Source organism: Anabas testudineus, chromosome 9, assembly GCF_900324465.2.
Source record: "Anabas testudineus chromosome 9, fAnaTes1.2, whole genome shotgun sequence".
Lineage (NCBI taxonomy): Eukaryota > Metazoa > Chordata > Actinopteri > Anabantiformes > Anabantidae > Anabas > Anabas testudineus.
This window is the reverse complement of record NC_046618.1, coordinates 14,608,078-14,634,203: the sequence shown is the minus strand read 5'-3', so window position 1 is coordinate 14,634,203 and position 26,126 is coordinate 14,608,078. Positions and strand designations below refer to the sequence as shown.

At 39.2% G+C, this 26,126-nt stretch overlaps 1 protein-coding gene across 1 annotated transcript in view; it reads right to left on the bottom strand.

The window, feature by feature from the left end:
* grid2 (glutamate receptor, ionotropic, delta 2) overlaps nucleotides 1-26,126 on the bottom strand; it is a 394,704-nt gene that overhangs the window by 308,177 nt on the left and 60,401 nt on the right. The window contains exon 2 of the mRNA XM_026343567.1: nucleotides 20,150-20,305. Within this exon, the coding sequence (XP_026199352.1) occupies nucleotides 20,150-20,305 (156 nt within the window). The remainder of the gene's footprint in view (nucleotides 1-20,149; nucleotides 20,306-26,126) is intronic.

Genomic DNA, 26,126 nt, shown 5'->3' with positions numbered 1-26,126 from the left:
GAAGATTAAATCTGAATCTGTTGCTTGCATGGCACTGGCATTCATTTTCTTCATCCACAGCACTGGCAAAATAGTAAATGGAAACACAGATTTGTCTGGAAGGAAGAAGGAAATGATCTGAAGAAATCAGCTTTTTTATATTCATATGTTTTCTGTGACTCTGAGAGTACTTGTTTGTTTCTTTCTTGTGGTGATGTGAATTTCACTTTACAGTCTGGTTTTGTGCGTTGTGCTATGTGCCGGGCTGTGTCTGTTTTGTCTTTCTGTTGGAGAAGTCTAAGGGTTGAAAGACGCAGAGCCAGTGCCTAGAAAGTGGAAGTTATGCTTCGTAATCCCCTGTTGCGATACACAGGAATGACACTCACACACATTATTACACATTGTTTGATTGCAGACAAAGCACTTTGGCCAGCAAAAAAAAACATACATAGATAAAAAATATATACAGGCACAGAATATTTGTCTGACATGTCAAGAAAAGGACGGGAACAAAGGGTGGGTGTAAGGGTTGGGGTTAGCTACATGATGTGACACATGATGGAGAAAGAGCAAAAGAGGGGGAGAAACTGTGGATGGCAGTAGGACGTAAAGGGACCGGGAAGCGAGGGAATAGAGGTGAGAGAGAGCCAAAGGGCCAGATGGAAAATGAATGAGAACTCAAGAATGAGAATGTAATACAGGGCAAGAGGAAAAGAAATATTGGCTTTCAGTCACACACCCATGCGTACATGTGAATACACACACACACATTCACTCACTCACTCACTCACTCACTCACACAGAGGTCTTATTGTGTTTTAATGCAGTTTAATAGGGCCCATTCTCCTGGCTAGGGGGAGTGCAACCAAATCATTAATATGCTGTACACACCATCTTTCAGAGCTGAGGCGAGGGATTGAGAGAGAGACAGCAGGAGCAAATGAAAGAGAGATGGAACGGGAGGGAGACAGTGAGAGAGAGACTGTGAGACAGAGAGAGAGAGAGAGAGAGAGAGAGGATTCCACGCATTAGCTCTTTCTCCCAACCTTGACTTATCATCTAGGCTCCTCTCTCTCTCCAAGGCCCTTCACGCCTCTGCATGTTTTATTCGCTGTACCACAAATGATGTTTGCTTTACATTACCGTCAATCCATTTTCTATACAAAACTATGCTCCTAGGTTTTGTATAGGATTTCAATTCTAATGGCATTATTAGGCATATTAGGCTCACACACTTACACACTCATCTCTGGGAACTGGCCCTTAGGAATGGCCACTCCTGCCTACTCCTCATCCATTCTTCTTTAGTGACCAGCATGATAACAATGAAAGTCAAGGTTGGCTTCGTCACACCCCACTAACGTCGACCACCCTTGTCCCTGCAGTTGTTTCATCAGACATGTTTCATCTGCCTTGGCACACAGTGTGCTGCTGTCAGCAGAGAAAGTCCACCTGCATGCCTGGGCAGCATTTCCAGCTATTCAAGGGTAAACAGTTATGGGATCTGTGCCGCTCTTCTTCAGTGTTTCTCTTCAGTGTTGGAGATAGTTGTCCTGAGCAGTGCCTCTGTTATCATAAATACTCACTAATGTTCTATACCTGCAGACCCAGGGCAGGACTCTGGTTGTGGCTCTTTACCCTTTCTTACCAGCAAATGCAGGTAAATGTGCACCACAGTTTATACGTCTGCCATGTTCTGCTGTTAGGATTCAAAATCCCCACTATTCATTTCTAAGTGGAGGTTGTTGGGTAGGTTAAAGATGACATCCTTCAGCGGCTGTTTGATTCCCGCTCACTGTGTCAATATTTTTTTTTTGTCATAAGACGATAAACCAACCGTCTCCACAGACTGTGGCTGTCAGTATGTTGCAGGGTGAAGTTTCAGCTCTCCTCTGAGACATTTTGTCTACATTACCTCTCTCTGCCATATTTCCGTAAAATGTGTAACTCCCCAAAGACGGATATAATAAGAATCAAGCAAAGCTCTATCGGAAACTGACATTTTGCTACTGATGCAAAAGATCCAGTGGGAGCGATGTAACTTGCCAGGCCAGATAGGATTAGCAAAAAAGAAGAAATAACATTTTCTTGTATGACATGGGAAAAAAATTAATTTTGCCAATATTTAATCTTCTACTACACACAAATACTTCAAACAGCGGGGGAGAGAAATAAAGTAAAATATTGTGACTGTGTTTAATTGGATTAAAATCGTTGTGTTTCAGAAAAATGACTGACTTCATGAAATCTGATCAACATATGCAGAAAACCTTAAAACTGCACTGCATTTAGTTTTCTTGTCATTGTAATTTGAACTGGAAAATAAATAAATAAAGATGTAGACATATGTTACCATAGAAATCCAGTATTTGCACACTCTGTCCACCAATAACAAAGTTAGAATCACTAAACGTGCGCCTCATGACTAGTCTCATTGTGGAAACTTCTTCATTATCTCTGATGAACTGATCAAGGTCACAGAAATGCCTCATAAACTGAGCGTTCGCATGGAGTTCCTGTATGAGCAAGCGAGGATGAATGTATAAACTCACTCTTAGAAACAATCATGTTTGCCAGACTAGATTATCTTACAGAAAAGCAATCAGGAACTGGACTATCCATTAAAATGGTCATATTTTATTCAGGAGGAATTAAAATGTCTTGCAGTGGTTCCCCAGACGGAGAGTTCAGATTCCTGTGTGTGCCAGAATGTGAACAATTTGAATCAAATTGTGCATGAAAATAAAACGACACAAACCAACAAAGCTCATCATTGTAACATATGTATTGTGACTGTTCATTATATTGATGTTAAAGAAAGTGCAGTATATGTTGTGTACTGTATGTGTGCTCTATCTATCTATATATCAGTCAATGCATAACACATTAAAACTAATGAACGTATACAGTACCCATCATGGTCTGACACTGGCTCATACTCTACTTCTGGTATAACTATGCTTGTTAACTCACCAGCGGCCAAAACACTACCCTTGAATCTTAAAGAAGTCAACACATCCTCTGTATATAGACGCTGTTCAAATGACTGCCTCAGGGATACACACTGAATCACATGTTTTCCTACACCTCTTATATCTCACTCAGTGTCTTGATCTTCCTATGACTTCTACACTGAGTGCACAAAGCAGGGCACAGGGTGTAATTCAATTAAGCTATATATAGTGTGAGAGCTGGCTGCTGGTTTTTATGGCCCATCATTTCAGTCATTCATCAAGAGATAGGGTTAGTGGTCTTTTTTCAAAGCATTAAAGACTGGTGCTCCAGACCATTTCAGGTTGTTTACCATCACAATATTGTTAGTATCCTTGGTGTATTTTTAGCATTACCTAATCCCAGTGTCAGGATATCAATGACGATTAAAGGGAAAACGTATTTAACTGTTTGTTGAAAACCAAAGCTTGGTCCAACATGCCTCAATTATTATAGTAGACATGTCTCGTTCTTCATTCTTGCAGAAATTAAGATACATAAATATAAATTTTCTTTTCTTTCTGTGTCCTGTTCGACAGCATAGCATGTAACTTGGAGTACTTTAGCAACGTTTTTTTTGTGCGTGTTTTTAAGTGTAATGAGGGTGTAGTTTAACCTTTTTGATTGTCAATCTGTATTTATTTTAGTCCAGTATGCATATATTTTGCCACCTTCGGGATCAAACAGGTGAAGAAAGGGGGCAAAGAGAAGGAAAGGAGATAGGGGGAGATAGGTGGACATAGAGACACCAAGCTAAAAAAAGGACAACTAGCAATAACAACAAAAAGTTAGGATTCAATAAACAATAATCATCACAAAAACAACCAATAAGAATAATAATAATAGTAACAACAGAGATAATAGTAACAGTAAGCAAAGCACGGCCGGCGAGGAACCCACGACAGGGATCCCACCAGGCCCAAAGGGGGACCCAGTGTCCCCGGACCACTGCCCCGGCACGAGCAATGCAGAGCCCACCCTAACGGCCCAGTCACACTGTCCCAGGGACCACAGCGACCCCGCCACAAAGGCGGCAGGCGAACCAGCAGAAGGCAGATGAGGAGACCACCCCTGGAGCAGGATGAGAGCTTGTCCCGAACCGGACCAGGACCGCCCACACACTAACACGCATGCACCCATTCACCCACACACAATCCCACAGACGCCCACCCAAAGGACTCCAAAGACTCACAACTGTATGCACACATACTCACACATCCATGTTCATGGGAAGAGCAAGCTGCCAACCGAAAGCCACCACACCCGACACCCCAGAGAGTATATCCCAGAACTGCCCTCCCCCAGCTGGTCTGTGTGTATATGATATATAAAACATATAAATGAATACATTAATGTCTGCAAGCCATCAAGGGAATTCCCATCAATTCCCTTTATCTGCCACTGGTTTATTTGTGTGACAACCTTTGCTAGTAGTGTTCTAAAATACAGTAGCCAGTTTCCGCTGTATTCTCATGACCACATGGTCCTTTCATGTCAAGTAATTAAGCATCGGTATTTTAACAAAGAAAACTCTATACTGTGCTCCCTAAACTTAACAGAGTAACTTTAAGCTTTCAACTGACATTTTATAGCCAGGGACACTTCAACAGTGGCGTCTGGCTGAAAACACTTGTGAGCATAAACCCTGGGACGTCAGCTGGATATAAAATGCGCAGGTGCTCAAATGCAAAATGAATTAGAACAGCTGGTGAGGGTGACTGGCATCCTCTGGGGACAGAGTACACACAATCATTTTGCGGGTGCAAAAATTCTTCCCCTTTTTAAGTGCTTGTGGTCTCTGCAGGACAGTGATAAAATACAGTATGAATGATTTAGTGGCTACGCAACATAGATGGCTGGTTGCCTTTTAAGAAGGTTTACACCAGGCACAATTCTCCCAATAGAAAGCTGTGATGAAGTCATTACTTGATGGATGCCAAGAGTACATGCAAGTACATAGAGAATCTAGAAAACCATTAGTGGTGGGCAATGAACAACCTATCAGAATGAGTCCCTGTGGTAATATTTGCCAAACACTGTCACCTGTTCTGAGTCGCTCTCACCTTCTATCGCAGATGTTGCCTCTACATCCTCCTCTCCACTCTGCCTCTTGTTTGCTCCTCTGTCCACTCAGTCATTTCCTGTGGTACTTCATGTGAGCACCCCTCTCTCCTTAGCTTCTCTCTCCACACCTACTCTCTCTTTCTCAAAGCTCCGACATCACCTCCATAGACGTTGCTTGCCAAGATAACAATAGTAGGTGTCATTGTCCCTCTTTTTGTAAGTGTCTCTCTACTCTTATCTTAGTTTGTTCCACTGTTTTTCCCCCTTGAGCCTCCAAAACATCTAAACAACAAACCTTCCTCTCCTCATTCTGCCCTTTTTTTATTGAAATTACTTTAATGTGGCTTCACCTCCTTTCTCAACTCTTCTCTCACATGCTCTCCCCCTCTCTTATGTTCCACTTTTAGCCACAACATTGTAGTTCTCCTCCACTCCGATGATTCTCTACAACTTCCTTTCTCTACTTTGTCCTGACCTGTTAAGCCCCCTTGTGTCACCGTTCCATCTACTGAGATGATGAAACTAGATGCCCCTATCCCCGATTCATGAGGCAACATTCATGAATTCACATTTCAAAACCAGCTGGCAGTACATGTCAACTTAAACCTCAACGCCTCACCCCATTTGTCTCCTCCACTCATGTTTTGCCAAGTCTTCTCTGGCCTCTTCCCCCGTCTCTTTCCTCCACCCATCAATCCAACTCTCTCGCCTCCTCCCTTTAATTTTCTCTTCCACTATTCTACCCATCTGCTCACTTTCCTTCACTTTGTCTCTTTTGTTTGTTGTCTGTGGAAAGGAGCGCACTTCTTCTCCCCTTCTTCACACCACTCACTTTCTATAACCTCTCAACCCTCTGTTATTATCCTCTGACTTGCCTTTCATTCACTGACTCTCAGAAGACCTTCCAGCTAAAAGGTGTGAAGGAGGAACTAAGTGCTTTCTCCTGTCTATAAACAATGTCCTTTATGCCTGCGTGGCTCTGGGCATGTCTGACTGTAGGAGGAAAAAGAAGGAAGATGTCTGCAGAGATTTATCCATCGCTCAATCTCTTTGTCTCAAAATTTCTCACACTCTCTTTTCCACCCTGTCACCTTTAAGTAAAAGAATAGCCAGCAGCAAACTTGAAGAAAGAACAATAAAGAGGCAGCACGGTGAGACAAAACACTTCACAGCTTATAGTTGTCCTGCAATGAAGGAACAGCACCGAGCACTTCAACACATAGCTTCAAAGAAATACTGTATAAACGGTAGAAATTACATAAGCATACGTGATTATAATTAGTGCCTTTTTAAACTCATGACCTGAAAAGATCCAAATTTGCTCTCGTAAAAACAGGTCAAGTGACACCTGTAAAAAAAAAAACAATGCATAGGTACAAAAAACTGATTTCTTTTCTTTTCCAACTCTTTGTCGACCTTCCTGTGTTAAGATTTTAGTATTTACACACTTTGAGTCAATTGCATTTAAAGACTTAATTTGAACTGTTGATGAATTATCACCCGTCAGTGATTTAATCCTAAACTTTGAAGTAGCAAATGAGTTTCAACATCACCATTAGAAGTCAAAAAGTCACTCATCTTTCAGACAAGCTTGGGCTGAAAAATTGTCCAGGGACACTATAGGAAAAGATGTTTTTATTAAATTTTCATGTTAAGGAATGTGCTGTTGTCTACTTTGAGCATGCAATTGAAATGAAGCACTCTAAGTGCAAAAAAATAATGTAGAAAATAAATAGCGTCTTAGAGCCTAGAGGGCTGAACCATATGAGAATATGTAAAACAATCCAGAACAAAAGAGTGAACTCATTTAGAACTAGACTACATACCCATACCTTTGCAATCATGTACACAGATTAAACAAATTAAAGAAGAACACACACACACGTATGCATGTGCTGAACAAGGTACTGATATTTCAATCACTACTGACATCGTTACCCAGAAGGCAACACACCAAGTGCAAAATGAAAAAGCAAGAGTCAAACAGCATTCACAGTGTATCTATACCTGTCCCTCTACAAAGTCCTCAAAGAGTAAAACGTCTCTTATTTTCTTTTCTTTTTCTGAGCATCTCACTCTCTTCTTTCATCCCTTTCGCATCTCTTTCTCTCTTCCTCTTTTTATTTGATTGGATAAGGCTGGTGCCACTATGTTGGCTCTTCTGAGAATTTCATTAAAGTGCTTCTCATGGCTCATTCCTCTCCACATTTACTTGCCTGACCTTAAACCTTGTTGTTTGTGTGTTCCTGTGTGTGCAGTATGGGCAATTCCCGTCGTGTATCCAGCTATGCCATGAGGAACTGCCAGTAATGATTTCAATAATGAGAGAAAAAATAGGAGACATACTCTTGATGACCCTCTCCTCTTCTGTCCACTTCTATTTCTGTCTCTCTAAACCAGTCTCGCCCAGGTGATTTACACACATCACCCATTTGTCAAAGAGAAACAGCAGTTTGAGCTATCACTATGGTAACTCAGTAGTCTGACTGACAGCCTGTCAACTGGTCATCAACCATCAGCCAAAGGGAAGTATGTAATCATTTCCCCTGCGATGGATGGAATGGCAAAAGTGTACAACTCAGGACAGAGGGAAAGAATAAAAGGTTTTTTCTTTATGCAACAACGGCAAATAGAACAAGTTGTGAGAGATTACATTAGTTCCAAACAAGACTAAGTTTGACTTTCAATAGAAGTTGTTATCATCATATAATGAATTAAATACATCACAGACATCATGTTCCTCCTCCCTACCTACTGTTTCACCTCCTTTTATTCATTACTTTTTCATTCCTCTGTTCCTCCGAGCACGAGTTTGAAGCAGCAGTAAATGAAATGGCTTTGAAAAAAATGAAAAGCCAAATCACAACACGACAATAGAGACGCACGGAGGGGGAGGGAAGAAGCAGAGGTGGTGGGGCAAAAAAAAAAAAAAAAACAGAGAGAGAGAGACAGATTTGGAATAGGCTTGTCTGAGAGTGGGGAATGTCCCTGAGGAGGAAAAAAGGTTATGAACACATACATGTGGACACGCACACACGCGTCCTCACACAGGTACGACTGCACCTGTGGTCCTACACTTCAGGAACAGGAAGAAATTCTCTCGTGTGTTTGTTTGTGCACCGACACTGACACGTGCAATGGGCATAAAATCCATAGTCTAGAACATGTTCATCGTTTGTATTCAATTTCTATAATACAGTCAACTCCCATGTCGTTTGAACCCTGATTTCAATTGAACTGAATAAACACAGTGAGGCCACAAGAGAGCACTTTAAATCCAAAAAGCATCAAATCAAATCAGGAAGACGTTTTTTGGCTGCTGGCTGCCTGTGTAGTTTATGACTCTAATAAAACACAAGCATTAGAGTGGGGTGGCGTTCTACTGTGTCTGTGTGTGTGTGTGTGTGTGTGTTTCCTTGCACAAACACAGTATATCAGTGCTGTTTATTAATTTTTGAGTGTTTTTATCCACTGGTCAACCAGTGCGCCACCAAGCCAAATGTTCTTAAGGGAGGGTTATTTCAATTTTCATCCTCCAGTGAGACCTGTGCAGGGTGTACCCACCGCCACTCAACGACAGCTGGGATTGGCTCCAGCACTCCTGCGCCCCTTAAGGGGAAAAGCAGGTGGGATAATGGATAGATGTCTGGGTGAATGGATCCTCCAGTGAATAACTGTTTGATTCTACTTTGCCATTAGGTTACGTATGTATGCTTGGAATATGACCAAATGGATAACAGCTTGAAAGAATGTAATTAATAAGACTGTCAAACATGACTCAAGGCCAAGGTGAGCACTGAGATGTAGTATAGTTTGCTGCTTTCATGTGAGCTGTAGCTTTACAATTGATGCTGTCTGAGCATATAAAGTGATGTAAATAAGGAAGTAAGAAGCAGTAAGAAGCAAAAAAAACTCTCAGTAAAGCTCTGAATCACCTTGAGTCTTACTGAGTGCTTTCTTTTCTGGCCAGAGAGTATGATGTGAACATAGAGTGGCATGTCAGACCATCCTGAAGACAGTTGTTTGTCCAACAGCTCTTATACTTCATGTATTTTTACTCAGGAGGACAGTGGTTATATCTCTATCTACTGATTCTGACTGGAGTGCTACTGGAAGTGTAACTCAAACATGCTATAGGTCTTATTATTATTATGCAGCCATGTAGAACTGGTAAAATAAAAGCAATGCAGTCATTTATACAGAAAACCTTTTCACCGACACTAGTTGCGGGCTGTATTCAGCACCTTCACACAGTTTGAGGGGGAAACAGTGATGTCTAACATAGACACTGCTGTTATCTTGCTTGTGTATGTGAAAGTATTAGGAGCTATTGGGGTTATTCATGTCATAGCACAATAGGCATCAATCTCACCTCACACTAGTTCATCGTGTGTGCTGCGCTACAGAGGAAGGAGGGAAAGAATAAATTCACTCCAGGAATTCTGTGCGCTTTCTCACCTGGTCCAACAATCTTTGAATATAAATTTAAAGGAAGTGTTTCGTTTGGAGTCTGAAGGGGGAAAATCTTTTTTAAAAAATGTAGTTTTCAGTTGAAGGACACTACTGCTTTAAAGAGCGATTCCACAACAAAAATAATTTCACGGTAATCTTTTTCCATCTTCAGTGAAGGACTTTCTTTGTGTATTTAGAGAGGGGAAGCTGGCTGTCAAGCAGCCATACAGACTGACACAAAGACAGAGAACCAGAAGGAGAGAGAGAGAGAGAGCGTGTGTGTGTGTGTGTGTGTGTGTGTGTGTGTGTGTGTGTACTGGTCAATGCTCAGTAGGGGCAGGAAGGAAACCTTTCAATAGAGATGCACTTCTGACTTCAATTCAAATGACACTTTCTATCTACCAACCAATCAACAGACCTACCACCAACTGAGCACACGCACAACTAGACACACACATTATTCAAAGACCTAAAAGTCTGGTTGGATCTGGTTTGCCCCCAGCTGTCAGCTGCTGGACTCCACACACACATGCACGCACACAAAAAAAAGCATCATATTGCCTCTTGTAAAATGTCAGTGTTGCCATGGATACGCCACCCTCACAACCCTCTAAGCAACGCCACCCCCCATATCCCTCGATTAGAAAGGAGGTTAACTGAATTGTTGCAATTCATCACTGAATACAGACAAAGACTGAGAGCAAAAAAGATTTAGTGGGAAAAAGGAAATGAGAAAAAAATGGATAGAAATATATACAAAGAACAGCGAGGGTTAACATCTTTGCAATTTAACCATAACTGCACAGAGGAGGAAAGAAAAATGTTGTGGAGAAAGATATGCAGAAAAATGTCAATGAATAAAAAACAAACAAACAAACAAACAAAAAAAAAACAGTGTGTTCAGTATTAGTGCATTTGTGTGTGTGTTTCAGAGTGTATCCAGTTGTTAAGCAGTTGGATAAATGGATAAATGAAGAAAAGCTGGCAGCAGGAGGAGGGCCATCTAGACTATGAGTGATGGAACGGCCTTAGAAAATGAGATGTCTTTGCTACGTGCATTCACACCAGACAATGAAGACACAAAATTTCAGAGGATATACAGAAACATGAAGACGGAAGCAAGGGCGGCGAATGGGGCGTAAGACTAAATGATACTGTCCCTGGTTTCCATGGTTGTTAACTCCAGTGTACTGTAAATCTGCTTTATACGTGTCAAAATTGTAGTGTGGGGGACCCAGAAAGCGAGGAGGGGGTAGAAGCTAAACAACAAATAGGAGGTGCTTTTCTTTTAGACGTGCAATAACATGGAGTTGGTACACAAATATACAACAAAGTGCAGCTATGAGTGACAGCATGAATAAGAAGTATTTTACAGTAATAAGATACTAGAGACGCTTTGGTGTTTGACCATAAAGTATACCCTTGTTTTACACCGCTACCACTGAAGAAGATTCTGCTGTCAAATAGAGTTTGGGGAACCAGGTATCATGCTGCACTCATAGGACTCATTTTCAATATCAGTCTAGACACAGGTATCACAATACTAAGAATACTGGAACTATATAAACCCAGTACAATTATTTTGGGTCCAAAGAAAGCCCAGTGTAGCTAAGGGACAGTGTCATAGTGTGTTAAATAACAAATAATGAATAATAATAAATACAACATATTAAAACATGTATTTGACTCTAGAGGAAGGCATTTATTTTAAGGGTATGTCAAGACTCGCAGAAGTAAACAGAGGTCTTACAACATGTTGTTGTCCAGCTTTATTGACTTTATCCCCTCTTCAGACTCATAACCAGGACCAGTTGAGCACAATGTCATTTCTTAAGAGTGAACAAGTCTGAATGTGTCCTCTGAGTCATGTCGTTGGAGGACACCGAGTCCTTGTTGTGTTAATTAAAAGTAAATGAATAATGCTGATGAAACATTCATGTTAGAGCCCAAAAATCCATCAGGGGAAGCTGCTTAAAAATGCTGCATTTCAAATGAGGATTTGGTTTGGTATAATAGAATAGAGAAAGGCACTGAATAATAGTTTATATTAAGAGCAATGACTAATGTGCCAAATCTTTCACTTGGTGCTGAACCACTAAGTATCAAGGACTCTGTAGCTTTGTGCAGCTTTTAGCCATATTAAGCTATATGAATGGATAAAACAGCAGGGAAATAAAATACAAAACAGTGGCTAAGAAACATGTTAGGTGCCTAGAGAAGACAATAAGATAACGCACAGCTCCAGAGATTTTCACAGTGGACAGCATGTGGTTTGGTTGGCACCTAAAAATTCACAGATTCTCCAAATTAGATAAGGTCTAACTGTAACATGAGATGCAGCCTATAGTAATTCAATCAAAAGCTCAAGCCCCAAATTCAATGGAATCATGGCAGCAATATGCTGTGCTATATACTGACTTTTCTGCGGGTGCTTACACTTTGTTTATGTTTGGTTTACAGACTGAGACTACAATAAAAAAAGGACTGTCTTCTAAATATTTTAAATGGGGCAGTAATGTTTTATGAGCAGGGGAAATTAAAATTATGATAATTTGAGGATTTTTTGTATAAAACAGAAGTTTTTCCAAATTAAAAAATATATAAGATAATAAAGATGAAGAAAGAGTGCACAAAACCTTATTACATGTTAAATATATATATTAAGAAGTGCTGTCCTATTGGTAGTAAGTTTTGTTTTTGTCCATTGTGTCTACATGATCACAGTACCCTCATCAACACGATAAAGCCTGACTTAGTCATTCACATCACACTCACGCAGTCAAGTCTTTCTCATACCCTAAAGGCATTTGCTTCATGCCGAGTTTAGCACTATACCACATTGTTCGTGAGAATCAAAATGAGTTCCACCATGTCAGAATAGATAAATTGAAAAGACAACAAATCTTCTAAATATAAATTTCAGTCACTCTAATCCACTGAAACTTTAATTAAGAACTTAAGAAGATGGTGCATTTTGTTATCATTTTTGAACACATCCCATTTTGCATTAGCAGCACTCATAATTAATCTTCACTGCTACTAAAGGATTTTCAATCCAGCAATTTTTCTGATGTCCAAGGTGAGCCTCTCTGACTTGGTGTGATGTTTGGAGCTGGCCGTGGTGCTGAACACTCTCAGCCCTGTACACCACAATATTAACACCGCCTGGTGAATTTTAATGTTGTAGCTGACTAGCGTATGATCTATACCATATTACATATACACAAATAATAATAGGCAACGCAGTAGGCTTGTAAATAACAGTTTAATTAACAAATCATCCACTGATTATTAAATAATTAATCTTATTTTCTCTTACCAACATGTCAAACCAAAGACATTACATCTGTGATCAAATACAACTAAAAAATGCAGCAAACCTTCACATCTCAGAGGCCATCAGCAACAAATGTTTGGCGTTTTATCTTGATGAGCAATTTCAACAAAATTACTTTTCTTTCATTTGACTAAACAGTTAATCAACTAATTTAGAACCACCTGGCAGGTTTGTACTCAAGACTTTGACAACTGTTTATTAGGAAAGATTGGCTTCTCATGAATCGTGAAGATCTTAATTCTTGATTTAGTGCTGCATTTATTAAACTATTTATAATATATGGTTATGTGCATGTATATGTGTTCACAAAGGTTAATGGAATGAATCACGCATTTACATTATTAATTAATATGCAGTGCATTCTCTCTGGTGTATTTGTTTAGTGCATTACAGTAAGTAAGAGTTAAAAAACAACATATGGCCCTGATGGTGAGTCCCAAATTAAATTTAGAGATAATATGTAAGAACAATCTACTAACAGGTACTAACAGCTGTAGTTTTCAATCTGTAGGTGCGACAGGATTTTCCGTCTTTCTTTTTAATCCATGCGGCAGTGCATACATACTGCAAAGGCAACTGTGCGTGTGTGTCCAGCCTGAGATTATAAATAAGATGTGACAACTATTGAGCTCCTCCCTACAACGGTCTCCTCCCACTCTTCATAGCGCTGCCCCACCTTTCCAAAGACTGCTATCAATTTACATGAGTCTCACTGTTTTAATCGATGGAGACAAAAACAGAGACGCATCGACATACATGCAGCCTCGCACACAGACACACACAACTCCACCCATTCTCTAAGTAATGTCTGGTGTGGTTACCATGGAGATAGGGGATAGGGCGTAGGGAGTGAAATGCAGATATTGTGACAGGAGCAAATTTTCAATTAAGTCCTATGCAGGAGGAAGGCAGGGAGGGCATGCGATTTAATCCAAGTCCATTTTCACATTCTTGAGGCAATTCTGTATACACTCAAACACACAACTCAGGGCAGAGAGCACAGTAAATCATTTGGATAAAGCATTTAAAAGATCATTCTCTCAGAAATTAAAATCTGGAGGGCTCTATTGTAATGTGCTCTGCATTATGGTTAAAAATATGGTTTGTGATATGCCATTTTTATTACTCAATTCTGGATTTCTAGTGACATTATTATTAATGACTAAAGAGACAGTTTTTTAATAAAATGGAAGTCAGTCCTAATGTGGTGTTGAGAGATTGCAATCTGGTGACTGTGGAGGCCATTCGAGTACAGTGAACTCATTCTCATGTTCAAGAAAGCTGTTTGAGAGGATTTTAGTTTTGTGACATGCTATGGCATCTCGCTGGAAAACAGTAGATGTGTACACTGCAGTCATAAGTGCATGAACATGGTCAGCAACAATCCTCAATTGGTACTAGTGTGCAAAGAAAATATCCCCTACATCACACAACCAGTATACAAGCCACACAGCAAATTCTGACCCCACCATCCAAATGTAGCATCAGAAATCAAATCAATTCACTACTAGGTGAATTTAATGTGTGGCTGATCAGACCAGGCACGTTTTTTTCAGTCTTCTTTCTCAATTAGATTTTTGGTGAGCCCTTGTGCGTTGCAGCTTCAGTTTCCTGTTTTTAGCCGACAGTCGCCTGAGCCAGGCCATTCTCCTCTGACCTCTGACATCAACAAGGCCTCGCACTGGCCCTTTTCTCTTTTTCGGACTATTCTCTGTTAAGTTTAAAGATGTTAAACCCAGTAGTAATAGCAGCATGTGAAATACACAGACAGCCCACCTGGCACCAACAACCATGCCACATTTAGCGATACTTAAAAAAACATTCTTCTACATTTTGATGCTTGGTTTGAACCTCAGCAGATCGTCTTGACCATGTCTACATGCTTACAAAGAAACGCACTGATTTGCTGGAATGTGACTGGCTGATTAGATATTAATGTTAACAAGCAGTTAAACAGGTGTACCTAATAAAGTGGCCAGTGAGTGTGTATGTGGTCACACGTACATCTGTCGTCTGCTGAAATATCAGATATAAACCAGCCTGAGCTCTGACCGGTCTGCAGCTATGCAGTCCCATATGCAACAAGCTGCTATGCACTGTGGGCTCTGACAGCATTACATTTGAACCATTCGGATTCCTATCAACCAAAACATTAAAACTACTAGATGAATTTAATGTGTGGCTGGTCGGTGCGCAGCATCACAACTATAGCACTGAACCCTCCACTCCAGGTTTCTGCTGAACTTCTGCTGCTGTCTTTCTGTCTCTGTCTCTCTGTTCCCCACACGTTCAGCTTAATGAGACTATGTTTTATTTTGGAAGCATATTACTTAATTATTCAGTATTTCTAAGGAGCATGATTACATTATGATTTCTTTTTTGTAAGCTTGTTCATCTCAGACTAATCCCATCATACAGACTGTGTCTCGGAGACAGTCCAGGGTGAAGATTGTGTAATGAGCTACTACTTCAGTTAGTCTGCTGCTAATTATTCTGTATGTTGATTGCATAAATGACCCCTTTACACTTTGACATAGCAAAAATAAATAAATAAATAAAACAGAGAGGGATTTGCAGTTGATGTTGCTATTATTCACAGTACTGATAGCAGGAGATGCTGACTGTTTACAGAAGATTAGCTACAGTAATCCTTTAATGACCTTTTAAAGTGTCTCTCCTAGATGGACATTAAGACTTTTCTACCTACACTTTCAGCACTGACTGCAGTATACTGCAAGCAAACTAAAGTAATAATTCTAACATAAAATACTGCACTGTTCATTTGTTCATCCAGTTTTTACAGTTTTTTTCTTTCGTTTTTTTATTTAAAAGTGCACTTAATGAGACGGACAGGGACAAAGGCAATTGATTTGACAGCCAGGTTACCAGTTAGCTAGATAAATACACAGACAGCTAAATAGGAAGACAGGCAATCAATTCATCAGCCAGCTAACTACACAAACAGACGGGAAAACAGAATGACCAGCAGGCGGACTGGCAAGGAAATGAGTTAGGCGGTCTGTTCAGGAACAAGAAGACAGGAAGACAGGGAAGTATCCATTGTGCCACCCACAAATTTGGACAGACCAGTCAACAGACTGAGGGACTTGGAGGAGTTTAATCAGTCAGTGATGCAAGAAACAAAAAACAAAAAATCGGAGGCAAAGCCGTTTGTCATTGAAAACTAAGTGGTTGAAGTTCGAAGCAGAATAAAAATAAATAAATAAAAAATTGATGGCATCATTTGTCTTTAATAAAATGCAATAGATACACTAGCAATACTGTTTGCTCTTGAGAAATTAACTCAGACTCTCCCTGTGAGCCATCTATGGCAGCCAACAGTACTATGTATCTGGCAGCTCTAAGTTGTGGCTGTGTCTATATTTATGAATGTGATGTATGAGTCCGCTGAAAAAAGAAGAAGGTGCACTCTCAGCAAAAGGAATTCCCTGAATTGGAAAAAAAAAAAAAAAAAAAGGAAAACCACAAAGCTACAGAGTGATCCCAGCACAAAAATGGCAACTTAAAACACACAACAGTGTACGAAACACTGAAAGTGTAAAAGACCACAAAAAGACAGAAACCGACAATTATCAGAGGAGCCCGGAACATGCTGCTTGCTCAGTCTGCTCCGTCAAAAAGCAAATGCTGTCTCCCCCTTGCGCTGTCATGTTTCCTTCTAGTCGCTTTATTTTACACAATGATGCTATCCTGAATACTGTATCACGTCCTTAAATTAAAGAAGGAAGAAACAAACATGGGCATTTAGCCTACATGAACACAGAGCCCAGATAATAGAACTACTCAGTTTGGGAGTTCAGGGGATTACAGTCTGAAAACCAAACAACACTGCAGAGCCCTTATATCAATACAACGCCTTAAAAGGCTCTTAGAGGAGTACAATCGCACAGACAAGTATAGTGCATCTACCAGGGTCCTCTAAGGTAACCTCTTGAAGAGAAATACACTGGCCACCATTGTTTGCTATAGACATGCAGCCATCTGTCTGTCGGAAACAAGCAAGCTCACATGTGTATTCTCTTTCGCTCTCCCCGTCTCTGCACTCCAAGGCTAATCTAGTGCTTCCTGTTTGTGTGTGTTTGTTTCAGTGTGTGCATGGGTGTTGATAATGGGGGCCTTTGTATTTGATTATCAGTTAATTAAATCATTGAAAGGATACTAAGTTCTGAATTTTTCATGTTGACTCTTTAAATACATTTTTCTTTGGTTTATCTTAGGTCAGTATGACAATTCAGCCGAGGAGTGAGAATGTATATGATTATATCAAAATAATATAATGACATTTATGAAATATGTGATTATTTTACTACAAAGCAAATAAAGTAAAGAAAAAATATAGTGCACAAATAGTCACACTCTTTTGATTTTATTTTTTCTTTCATCTACTACTACTCATTATCTGTTTACCTCAATGATTACCTCTTAGTGAAGTTATTACTACTAAAACAAGGACTGCTCAACCACCCATGGCATAAAGCTCCTTTTGGGGCTTCACAGGCCAGTTGTTCAACTGTGACACCATACAACCACTCATGTAATATTGTAAAGAACTGTGCACGTTTGGATAATAATAAGTTAATTTACCTAAATGTTTTAATTATTTTGAATCATAGGTTAGTTAAGAATGTGTACCTGGATGCTTCTGCTTATTAAAGAACCGTGTGATAAATTGATTTTAACTTTTATATATTGAGTAAATTAACTTAACCTAGAATTACTAGCATAACTAGATGTATAGTCATGTTTAATGAGCATTGGTAGTTGACTCAGATACAATCTAACCTTATTTTTGCTTCTCTCAACTCGATTGTCGATCATCCCTCCCACTGCTACTCTATCTTAGCAAATACTGAGCCGTTAAAATGCGAATCTGTCTGCCCCATACAATCCCGAAAGTCAGCTCAGGGCATCTCTGATATATTCAAACTGGTGAATTAGATGTTAAGCAGCACAAGAAAGAAAATAACAAAAAGAACATGAATAATGTGTAGTTGTATCACACCAATATGCAAGTACTGTGTTCATGCCTTATTTATTTTGGAGAATTCCCTTTTTATTCAGATTTAATTAGCTTAACAATGCCTAAAGGAAGCCAGCCAGTCATAATGGCTCACATATACAGATATTTGGCCAATAACCAGATTACTATCCCATTTTACTTTGTGTCGACATAGTGTAGCTGCTCCACTAGTAACTTCCAGTCAATGTAAAATGTTCCTCCCATCATCAGTACTGGTCCATTTGGCCAGTAGTTGTCTCTGTCTTACATAGCTAGCCTGATTACCAGTCCAGTCCAGACCAGTGAGCTCATCTTCACTTAGAAAACTGTTTCTTGCATCAATGCAAATCAATACAATACTTGGTTTATTTCAAGCTATTCTACTTTTTTTTTTTTTCGACATAGACATACACAGACTTCTTTCTACATTGAGGACCTATACAGGTATGAGTCAGACCTGACATTTCTAAAGAGAACTATTATCATTCTTTACAAAGGAATGATAATAGTTTTCTTACATCAAGAGGAAGGTAATGCTCGACAAAGGCTTGTGCATGACTATCAGACACAAAAACAATTGCTCTAATTAGCCACTTGCGCTGTAGTTCAAAAGGATGTTGGTGACACATTCTCTGTTTAGCCATTCAAGACACAGACGTCAATATGTGTTCTTCCAAGTTCAGATTTAGCCATTTGCAGCATTTCAGAATTAAAATGTTTACAGTTATAAAGCAGATGTGTCATTGAAAGTTGTTTGGCTGTCAGACATGCTGAAGATTAGTTTTGTTTACTCTGTCTTGATACTGTGTGTGGAAGAAAATGAGTACTTATGCTGCCCACAACTGATCAATCAAAATTTTGATCATCTTTGACTACAAAAAATCACAATGAATAACAGTCAGCCACTAAGAGCATAATACCTTGCTGTGATGAATATGCATGTTAATGTTATGATCTGGGGTTTGTGCAGTTGGTCAGGTTCAGGTTCAGCAACGTTATGTGACTAAAAGAATGAGGTCAGCTTACTGGTCCGACTCTCCCATCATCAATACAAGATCTTGGTGAAAAATTAGTGCAACTCTGGACGGGAATAAATGTTGAGACATTGCAGAAGCTTATTGAAACGATGCCACAGCGAATGTGTGTTGTAATCAAAGTTAAAGGCGGTCCAACGAAATATTAGAGTGTGTGACTTTTTCTCGGTGGATGGGCAGTGTATGTATGAATGATTAATCTAATTTATAGCCCCAAACTATTTTCATTTAAATCACAACCACTCATATTTTGATGCATGTGCACTATGTGCAATGAGTGCACATTTTGTTTAATTTACAAAATTACATGATATGTATCTGTAATGTAATTACAGATACATGTTCAGTTTTTTAATTTTGATATTCACATATTCTCTCTCTCCCTCTCTCTCTCTCTCTCTTTTAACTAAATGTGAGATATAATAATGGTCAAGTAATAAAGTAACTGTAATTGCATTGTTAAAATGTGGAAACAGAGGCTAGACTTGACCCACCTGTGTGGAGGAAGCAAAACATTGACTACTATGCTAAACACAGCCTTTGCTACCATTAGGACCACATTGAAGTGAATTTTTTGAAAAGCTGCTACATCATGAACAAGCTTTGTGCCAATAACCCAGTTGGAATTACTGAAGAATCAAGTGCATTTGCCAGTCTTAAATATGACAAGTGGCCAAGACAAGGTGCAGTTAGAGGATCCACTGGCACTGTGTCTGCAGTGGGTGAGCATTGCAGATTTAATGTTACCTATCACAAGGACAAAAATAAAGAGGTGGACACAACAGTGACTGTGTGCAAGCATTGTGTAACATGTGTGACTTATGCCATCAATACTTCCAGTATAATGATTTAAAAAGACATCATCCCAGTGTGTCTTTTGACAGCACGAGGAGAAGAGAGTTTAATGCAATCCCTTCTCCCTACAGCATTTAAAAAGCCTTTCCAAGCAGATTCGGCCAAAGCTAATAACTAAAGCGTTTAGAGTTTACCAAAAAAACAGACAGCTCTGTGTCGTCATGAAAGATGTTAGATTTTATCTTATGATTAAAGGACAAGGGCTGCTTTATAATGTCCCCTCTCATTAAAACGCATAAACAACACAGTAAATCTTGCACTTTATGGACACACCCCATGAGGATCTGACAAAGCATCATGCTCAGATTGAGATTTTAGAAACTAACGTTCCTTCATTTTTATATCACAAGTAGTGTATAATAATGTTCCTTATTCTTAGCCATAAAAACCTAAAGTCACATAGTTTTACCACCCTACCTTCTTGCACAGCCTGGAAGGGGTTATTCCCATCAACGAACTCCACAGAGATGGTGATCTTCTCTGTCTCCAAGATCTCATTGTTCAGATTGAGATCTGCGACGGCAAGGCGAAATACCTCGTCATCTTTCCGTGCCGACTCGTCAAAGATGGCGCCTATTAAAAAGAGAAGCAGAAGGAGAAAGATGTCTTTAAAACAGGATAGAGACACAAATATGGTGATACAACTACGCAGATTGCAAGGGAAAGTTCAGAAAGTATACAGAACTTTGTGCCAGACAGCTTTCCATTCAGTCCCAGATGGTCTAGATTTACAGCAACCTGAATCAAATTATGGCTTGATGAGTTCTTTGACACACTGTAAAGTAAAATACATGAACACATTTGTCGCCAAAAAGCTGTTGCACAGCTGACAAATTGTAAAACACAGGAGCGAACTGAGACAAGTTCCATGATACTGAAGTTTGCAGTATCAAGATTAACTTTTCACTCGTCATTAACCTTCCATTTAGCAGCACTAATCATCATCTTATTCCAGCTGATATCAAGATCAATCTGTAGGATTTTTATTATGGGGGTCATGCTCTGAATGGTTTTTGCTGGTCTAGTTTAATTAATATACCTAATATAATATTACCAGTTACTTACATATGAGATGTTCATTTGATATACTGTACCTGGACCTAAGAATGACAGCCAGAAACCTCCTTTAAAGCTAGTAAACAGCTAGTACTAAGATTGACATGGTATGTCTGGATATAAAGGTTTTAAGTATTTAGCCTCTGAATCGGGACCCAGCTCAAGAAAGACGGTTTGTGATTGAGAAATGGGTCAACATCAGTGTTCATTCTGTGGTCTAACACTGCCCAAGGGCACAATGAGTCATCCAAAATGGTTGCTTCACAAAGGGAAAGGGAATAACAAAAGAGTGATGAGTGCCAGTATCTGTTTTGTCAGATAAAGTCCACAGCAGTCAATACTAAATTAGTCATAAAATACATGTCAACCTGCAGTGATGCTGAGACAGAAGAATTAGGCAACATGGGGTGTTGACTGGCTGGTAGAGATTTGGTCTTTGCTTTGGTCTGTTACACACAATTAATTATGTTATCTTTTCTCTCTCTCTCTCTCTCTTTTTCTTCCCTTTTAGTCTCATTTTTTTAAACACAGCTTATCCTCTGAATCCACTGGGCAACTAATTGTGTAAGCCAGTGCAGTGAAGCACTACTAACTGTATTTCACTGACCAAAAAATAAGCCTCATATCGAATCATATGTGCATGTGCGTGAGCTACAGGTTGCAACTTCCATTAATAACAGGCAAGCTACATTAGCTGAAGGCTGTTTTGTACCATATTTAGAATATTGTATTGCTGTATTTGGTCTTGTGTAGTTCAGTGAGTAGAGTCTGGTGCTAAAACTGCAAAGGTTAGGTTCTGAATTTCAATAGTGGTTCAACTTACTGAAGAAAATATGTTGACTTAAAAGTGCAGGATGCAGCACTTAAGCAAAGATGATTCCCATGTATCACTTTAATGTGATAAAGTAGGTATTCCCATTTCAAGTAAATGACTGAGAAACCCACTTTTCTGTATAATTACAAGAACAGAATGTGCAGTTTCTACCATAAATAGTTTATTTTATTTTTTTTTTTTATTATTACATATTCTTCTGGCACAGTTTTTTTTTTGACAACCTGAACCTTACTTTTTCTCCCCTATTTCTCACTTGATCTACTGATAAAATCCTGAAGGACATTTAATTTCAACAGATAAATTCAAAACTAACCTCTGTTTGAAGACAGCCAAGAATGGTACGCTAACGGCTTTTCCATCAAAAGCCCTCATGAAATATGTATCCTTCAATAATTTGATCCATCAGCATTTGTTAACTGTAAATATCCTCCTACTGATTGAGCCTTGGTTGTTTTTACAATCATGCAGTAAAGATGAGGTGAGACAAACAGGCCTGACGAAAATGATGGAGTGAAACACAGAGAGTCATTAACTATTAGAGATAAATTATGAATGCTTGAAGATGACAGTGCTGGCAAAGGATCTGTACACATTTTAAAGTGTAGCTCTTTGAGACACTGGGACATGGTTGTGTCTAGAGGGCAAATGCACAGAAAAGGAAAGTATTGAAAAAAAAAACACTATAATGGCTCCTTTAATCTTGGCTTCCACAATGAGGTTGCCATAGTAACCTCACTCATACTTCCAGACATTATTTAAAAGCTGCACAATGCTGTGCAACACTCTTTGTATATGGTTTGTTCTTTTCACTCTTTGAAATATCTCACCAGCAAAGCAATGTTTCTGGGGTCTAGTGACCACAACAGTCACAACGGGATATTAAAAATGCTGCTGATATTTCTACCTGGTTTCCCTAGTCTTTCTTTTCTATGATACTTGTTGCGTATTTACCTAATTCATTAGGTACCTATACAGCATGTGATTAAAAACTATCCTCTTTAGTTTAGACATATAGTAAGCAAGCACGCACAGACAGAAATACAAATATGAAAAACTGTAGGAGAGAACAGGAGCTTGACAAAAAACATGATATAAATGACCTAAAAATATATATAAAAGTAATATTAATTTAATTTTAAATTAATATTTTTAAATATTTTTTTCTTTTTTTATAGTGTATGTGTATGTGTATGTTAGAAATATAGTCATGAATGCAAACAATACCATTTTTATTATTATTATTAAAATTAAAGTTTAGATGGACAAACAATCGATACAGTGATATCAAATGTGTGTGAGGGGGAAAAATGAATGAATGATAACAGAAAGATAGGTTAATGTCTGCCATCGCCTGCCTAAAGCAAGATCTCTGCATGCAGATTTGCAAAAACAGACACACAAATGAGCAAATACATACATAACAGACAGAGTCTCTGCTCTTCCTCCTTTCCAGTAATAAGATTGGGCACAAAGGCAAACATCACAACATAAATCAACCAGGGAATAAAAGCACTGAATCTTTCTTTATGCAGACGCCCCAAGGGCGAATACACATACAGAACATGCACAATTTTATTCTGACACACACACACACACAGAGTGTATGTGGGCAGCAGCACTAAATCACAAACCTACATCCTATAACTACCCGTGTCATAAAGACAGCAGCATCACCAACAGTGTGCAGCATCCTAAAGATCCAAAGTTGATCAAATGTCTACCTATGGTTTAGTCTTTGATGATCATGTTCTACTTCATCCACACTTGTAAATTATTTATATTAGAAGTTTGCCTACACAGTGCTCAACAGCACCTTGGAATGGATGAAGGCTGCAGGAGGCAAAAGTAAAAGTAGGTGCTGACAGATGACTGATAAATCTATTTAGAGATAAATCAATTTATCATTGTGCTACATTTTTCCAATAAGTCATTAATTACAACATTTAAGAACTGATGACCATATAAAATAATGCAATTACATGTAGTAATAGTAGTGCTGTAAGCTGAATGCTAATATCAAAATGCTAACAATGCTCACAATCATCATCCTTATCTTGAATCATTGAATCATAGTTTTAGTGGATCAGGTAATACCTCGTTTTTCTGTTTTCTTGGGTACTGGCTTTCAAAACACACTCTGTACTGTCCCGCAACTGCTAGTTACTAGAAACAATGTTTGCCCTCATAATGTTAAAGCCTGCACACAAAGGCAAGTGATCGCCTTATGACAAGACATATCTAATTTCCAGGATATATTGTCATGTCTGCATCCAGCCACGATATACCAGAGCGCCACCATGAGGGACGATGAACTGGGTCAGAGTGGGTTAAGCACATGGTTCTATGCTCCAGAACCACAACACCAGACGGTGGATGTTTCAATGTTAGTTTGAGAACTGTTGTGCCCCTGGTGCGTACATATGCTAATATAGTGTATGCTAATTACCATATTTACATAACATAAGGCTGTAGCTGGTGGGTATATTATTGCAGTATGGGATATTGAGTATATGAATTATGTTACAAAATAAACTAATGAGTACAACAACTAAAAAGGACATTTCTGCTCAGATGAGCATGTTAGATGAAAAAAAGATAGGATCAGCAAAGTGATTCATGCTGGATGACAGCAGGTCCTGTCAGCATCAACATAAGCATTGTTTTTGAATGTTAATATATTATAAATAAATACTTTTTATAAGCTTCAATCCAGTCAGCCTAGAAGCAGAAACAGGGCTAAATTCATTTTAAACTTAAAAATTTTAACAGTGAATAATTTATATCAAGAAACTATTGACTTCACAGTATAAAATCTGAACATAGCATTCAGGCAGACAAAGACACATTGTTGAACATATAAAACACAGCTCAATTTTCTTATTAAATGAGCAATTTAGGATGGCACATTATCCAAAGCAGAGTTATTATGTTCCCACACTCTATAAAGAGCCAGTAATTAAGCCAGCTCCTTCTCAGGATAAGCATTCAGCGAGTGTGAGGGATTGATTGTAAAGAATGATTTCATCAGGGGCAACACGGGCAGACGGGGTCACGAAAAATGTTGATGTGGAACAGTTAAAACACAATGTGTCTCTCGTCGTTCAGTTTGACTGACAGTTTTTGCCTTTTTTAAGGTAAAACAACAATGAATGATCTGCCAAATCCCTCTTTATACCTGCCTCCTGGATTTTTTATTCTCATTCATGCAAGTGTTGAAGAGTTCTCAAATACTACCGGGGAACTGTTCCTCAGTTTCTCAAAGAAACTCACACACCTGTTGTTGTTGTTGTTGGATTTCAGCTGATGATAGTAATATGACAGGAACACTGACAGACTGGCAAGGATAATGACTTTGGAGGAACACACACACACACACCCACACACATACAGGCATGATGTATCACTGATTTGTGACAAGGCTGGACCTAAGAGATACCGTCTCAATGCAATGATGAAAGCAAGGTGGCAGCAGCACTGAGTGATGATGGTGATGAACAGGGGAGGTTATCGTCCTGGGTGTCAAATGTCCAGAAACACACACTCGCGCACACACACACACACACACACACACATATGTGAGAACACACAAGCAGCCTGTTATTTACTGCAGTGGTGCGAGAGCTGGAGGGTAGTGCGTTTTGACACTAGGGAGGACAGAATGGAATTAATGTGTGTCTGTGTGGTCACGGGAAAGCAGCGCCAGTCAGTGGCATTTGATAGGGACGTATGAAAACAGCTGTAACATACAGTATATCTTGTGTGCTCACACACAATGGTCATGCAATTTTACCAGACACAGGGAGTAATAATCCATTCTTTGTGTGACTGTGTATGTGTGTAAAAATATTACAGTAGGTCAGCAGAATAATATGTGTGTGCACCGTGCAAGTGACATTTTGAAGCAAAATAGCTGATACAGCAGCAGATATACACGAGATACTGAATCATCCCTGACAATATCTGTTGATACGCTCTGCTCCAGTGTGTTGCAGATTTCAGTGCATGAAAAATCTACAGTGCGTCGTTATCTTGCCAAGAACACAGTCATGTTTCGTACACACATGATATTTATGTTAGAACCTGTGAAGTTTACATCGCAACTACAGGAAACCAGTTCTCTATAGGCCACGAGTCATGTTACCACGTTAACAGGGCGATGCATATACAGCAAGTTGTGTGTAAGTGTATAAGAACACATCACAATCACAAATGTGATAGGTGGATGACTGAATTGAATTTTCCACCTTTGCATTAATGAGGAAATCTGCAAACTTTTTTTTTTCTATCATAAGCATGTAAGTTAATTTGCTCTGTTGTTATGGAGGCGAACAGGCAGAAGAACTTGTCATAGTTCAACAGCACTCCAGTGCTTTGTCACACAAAGCTGTAGCAAGGTCACTGCTACCTCTCTCTCCCCGACTTACCTTTCTCCCTCGCCTTATGAAGACAAACTCAGCCTGACTGTTTCCTTCCTTTGTAGCAGCCTACCGCAGATATCCAGGG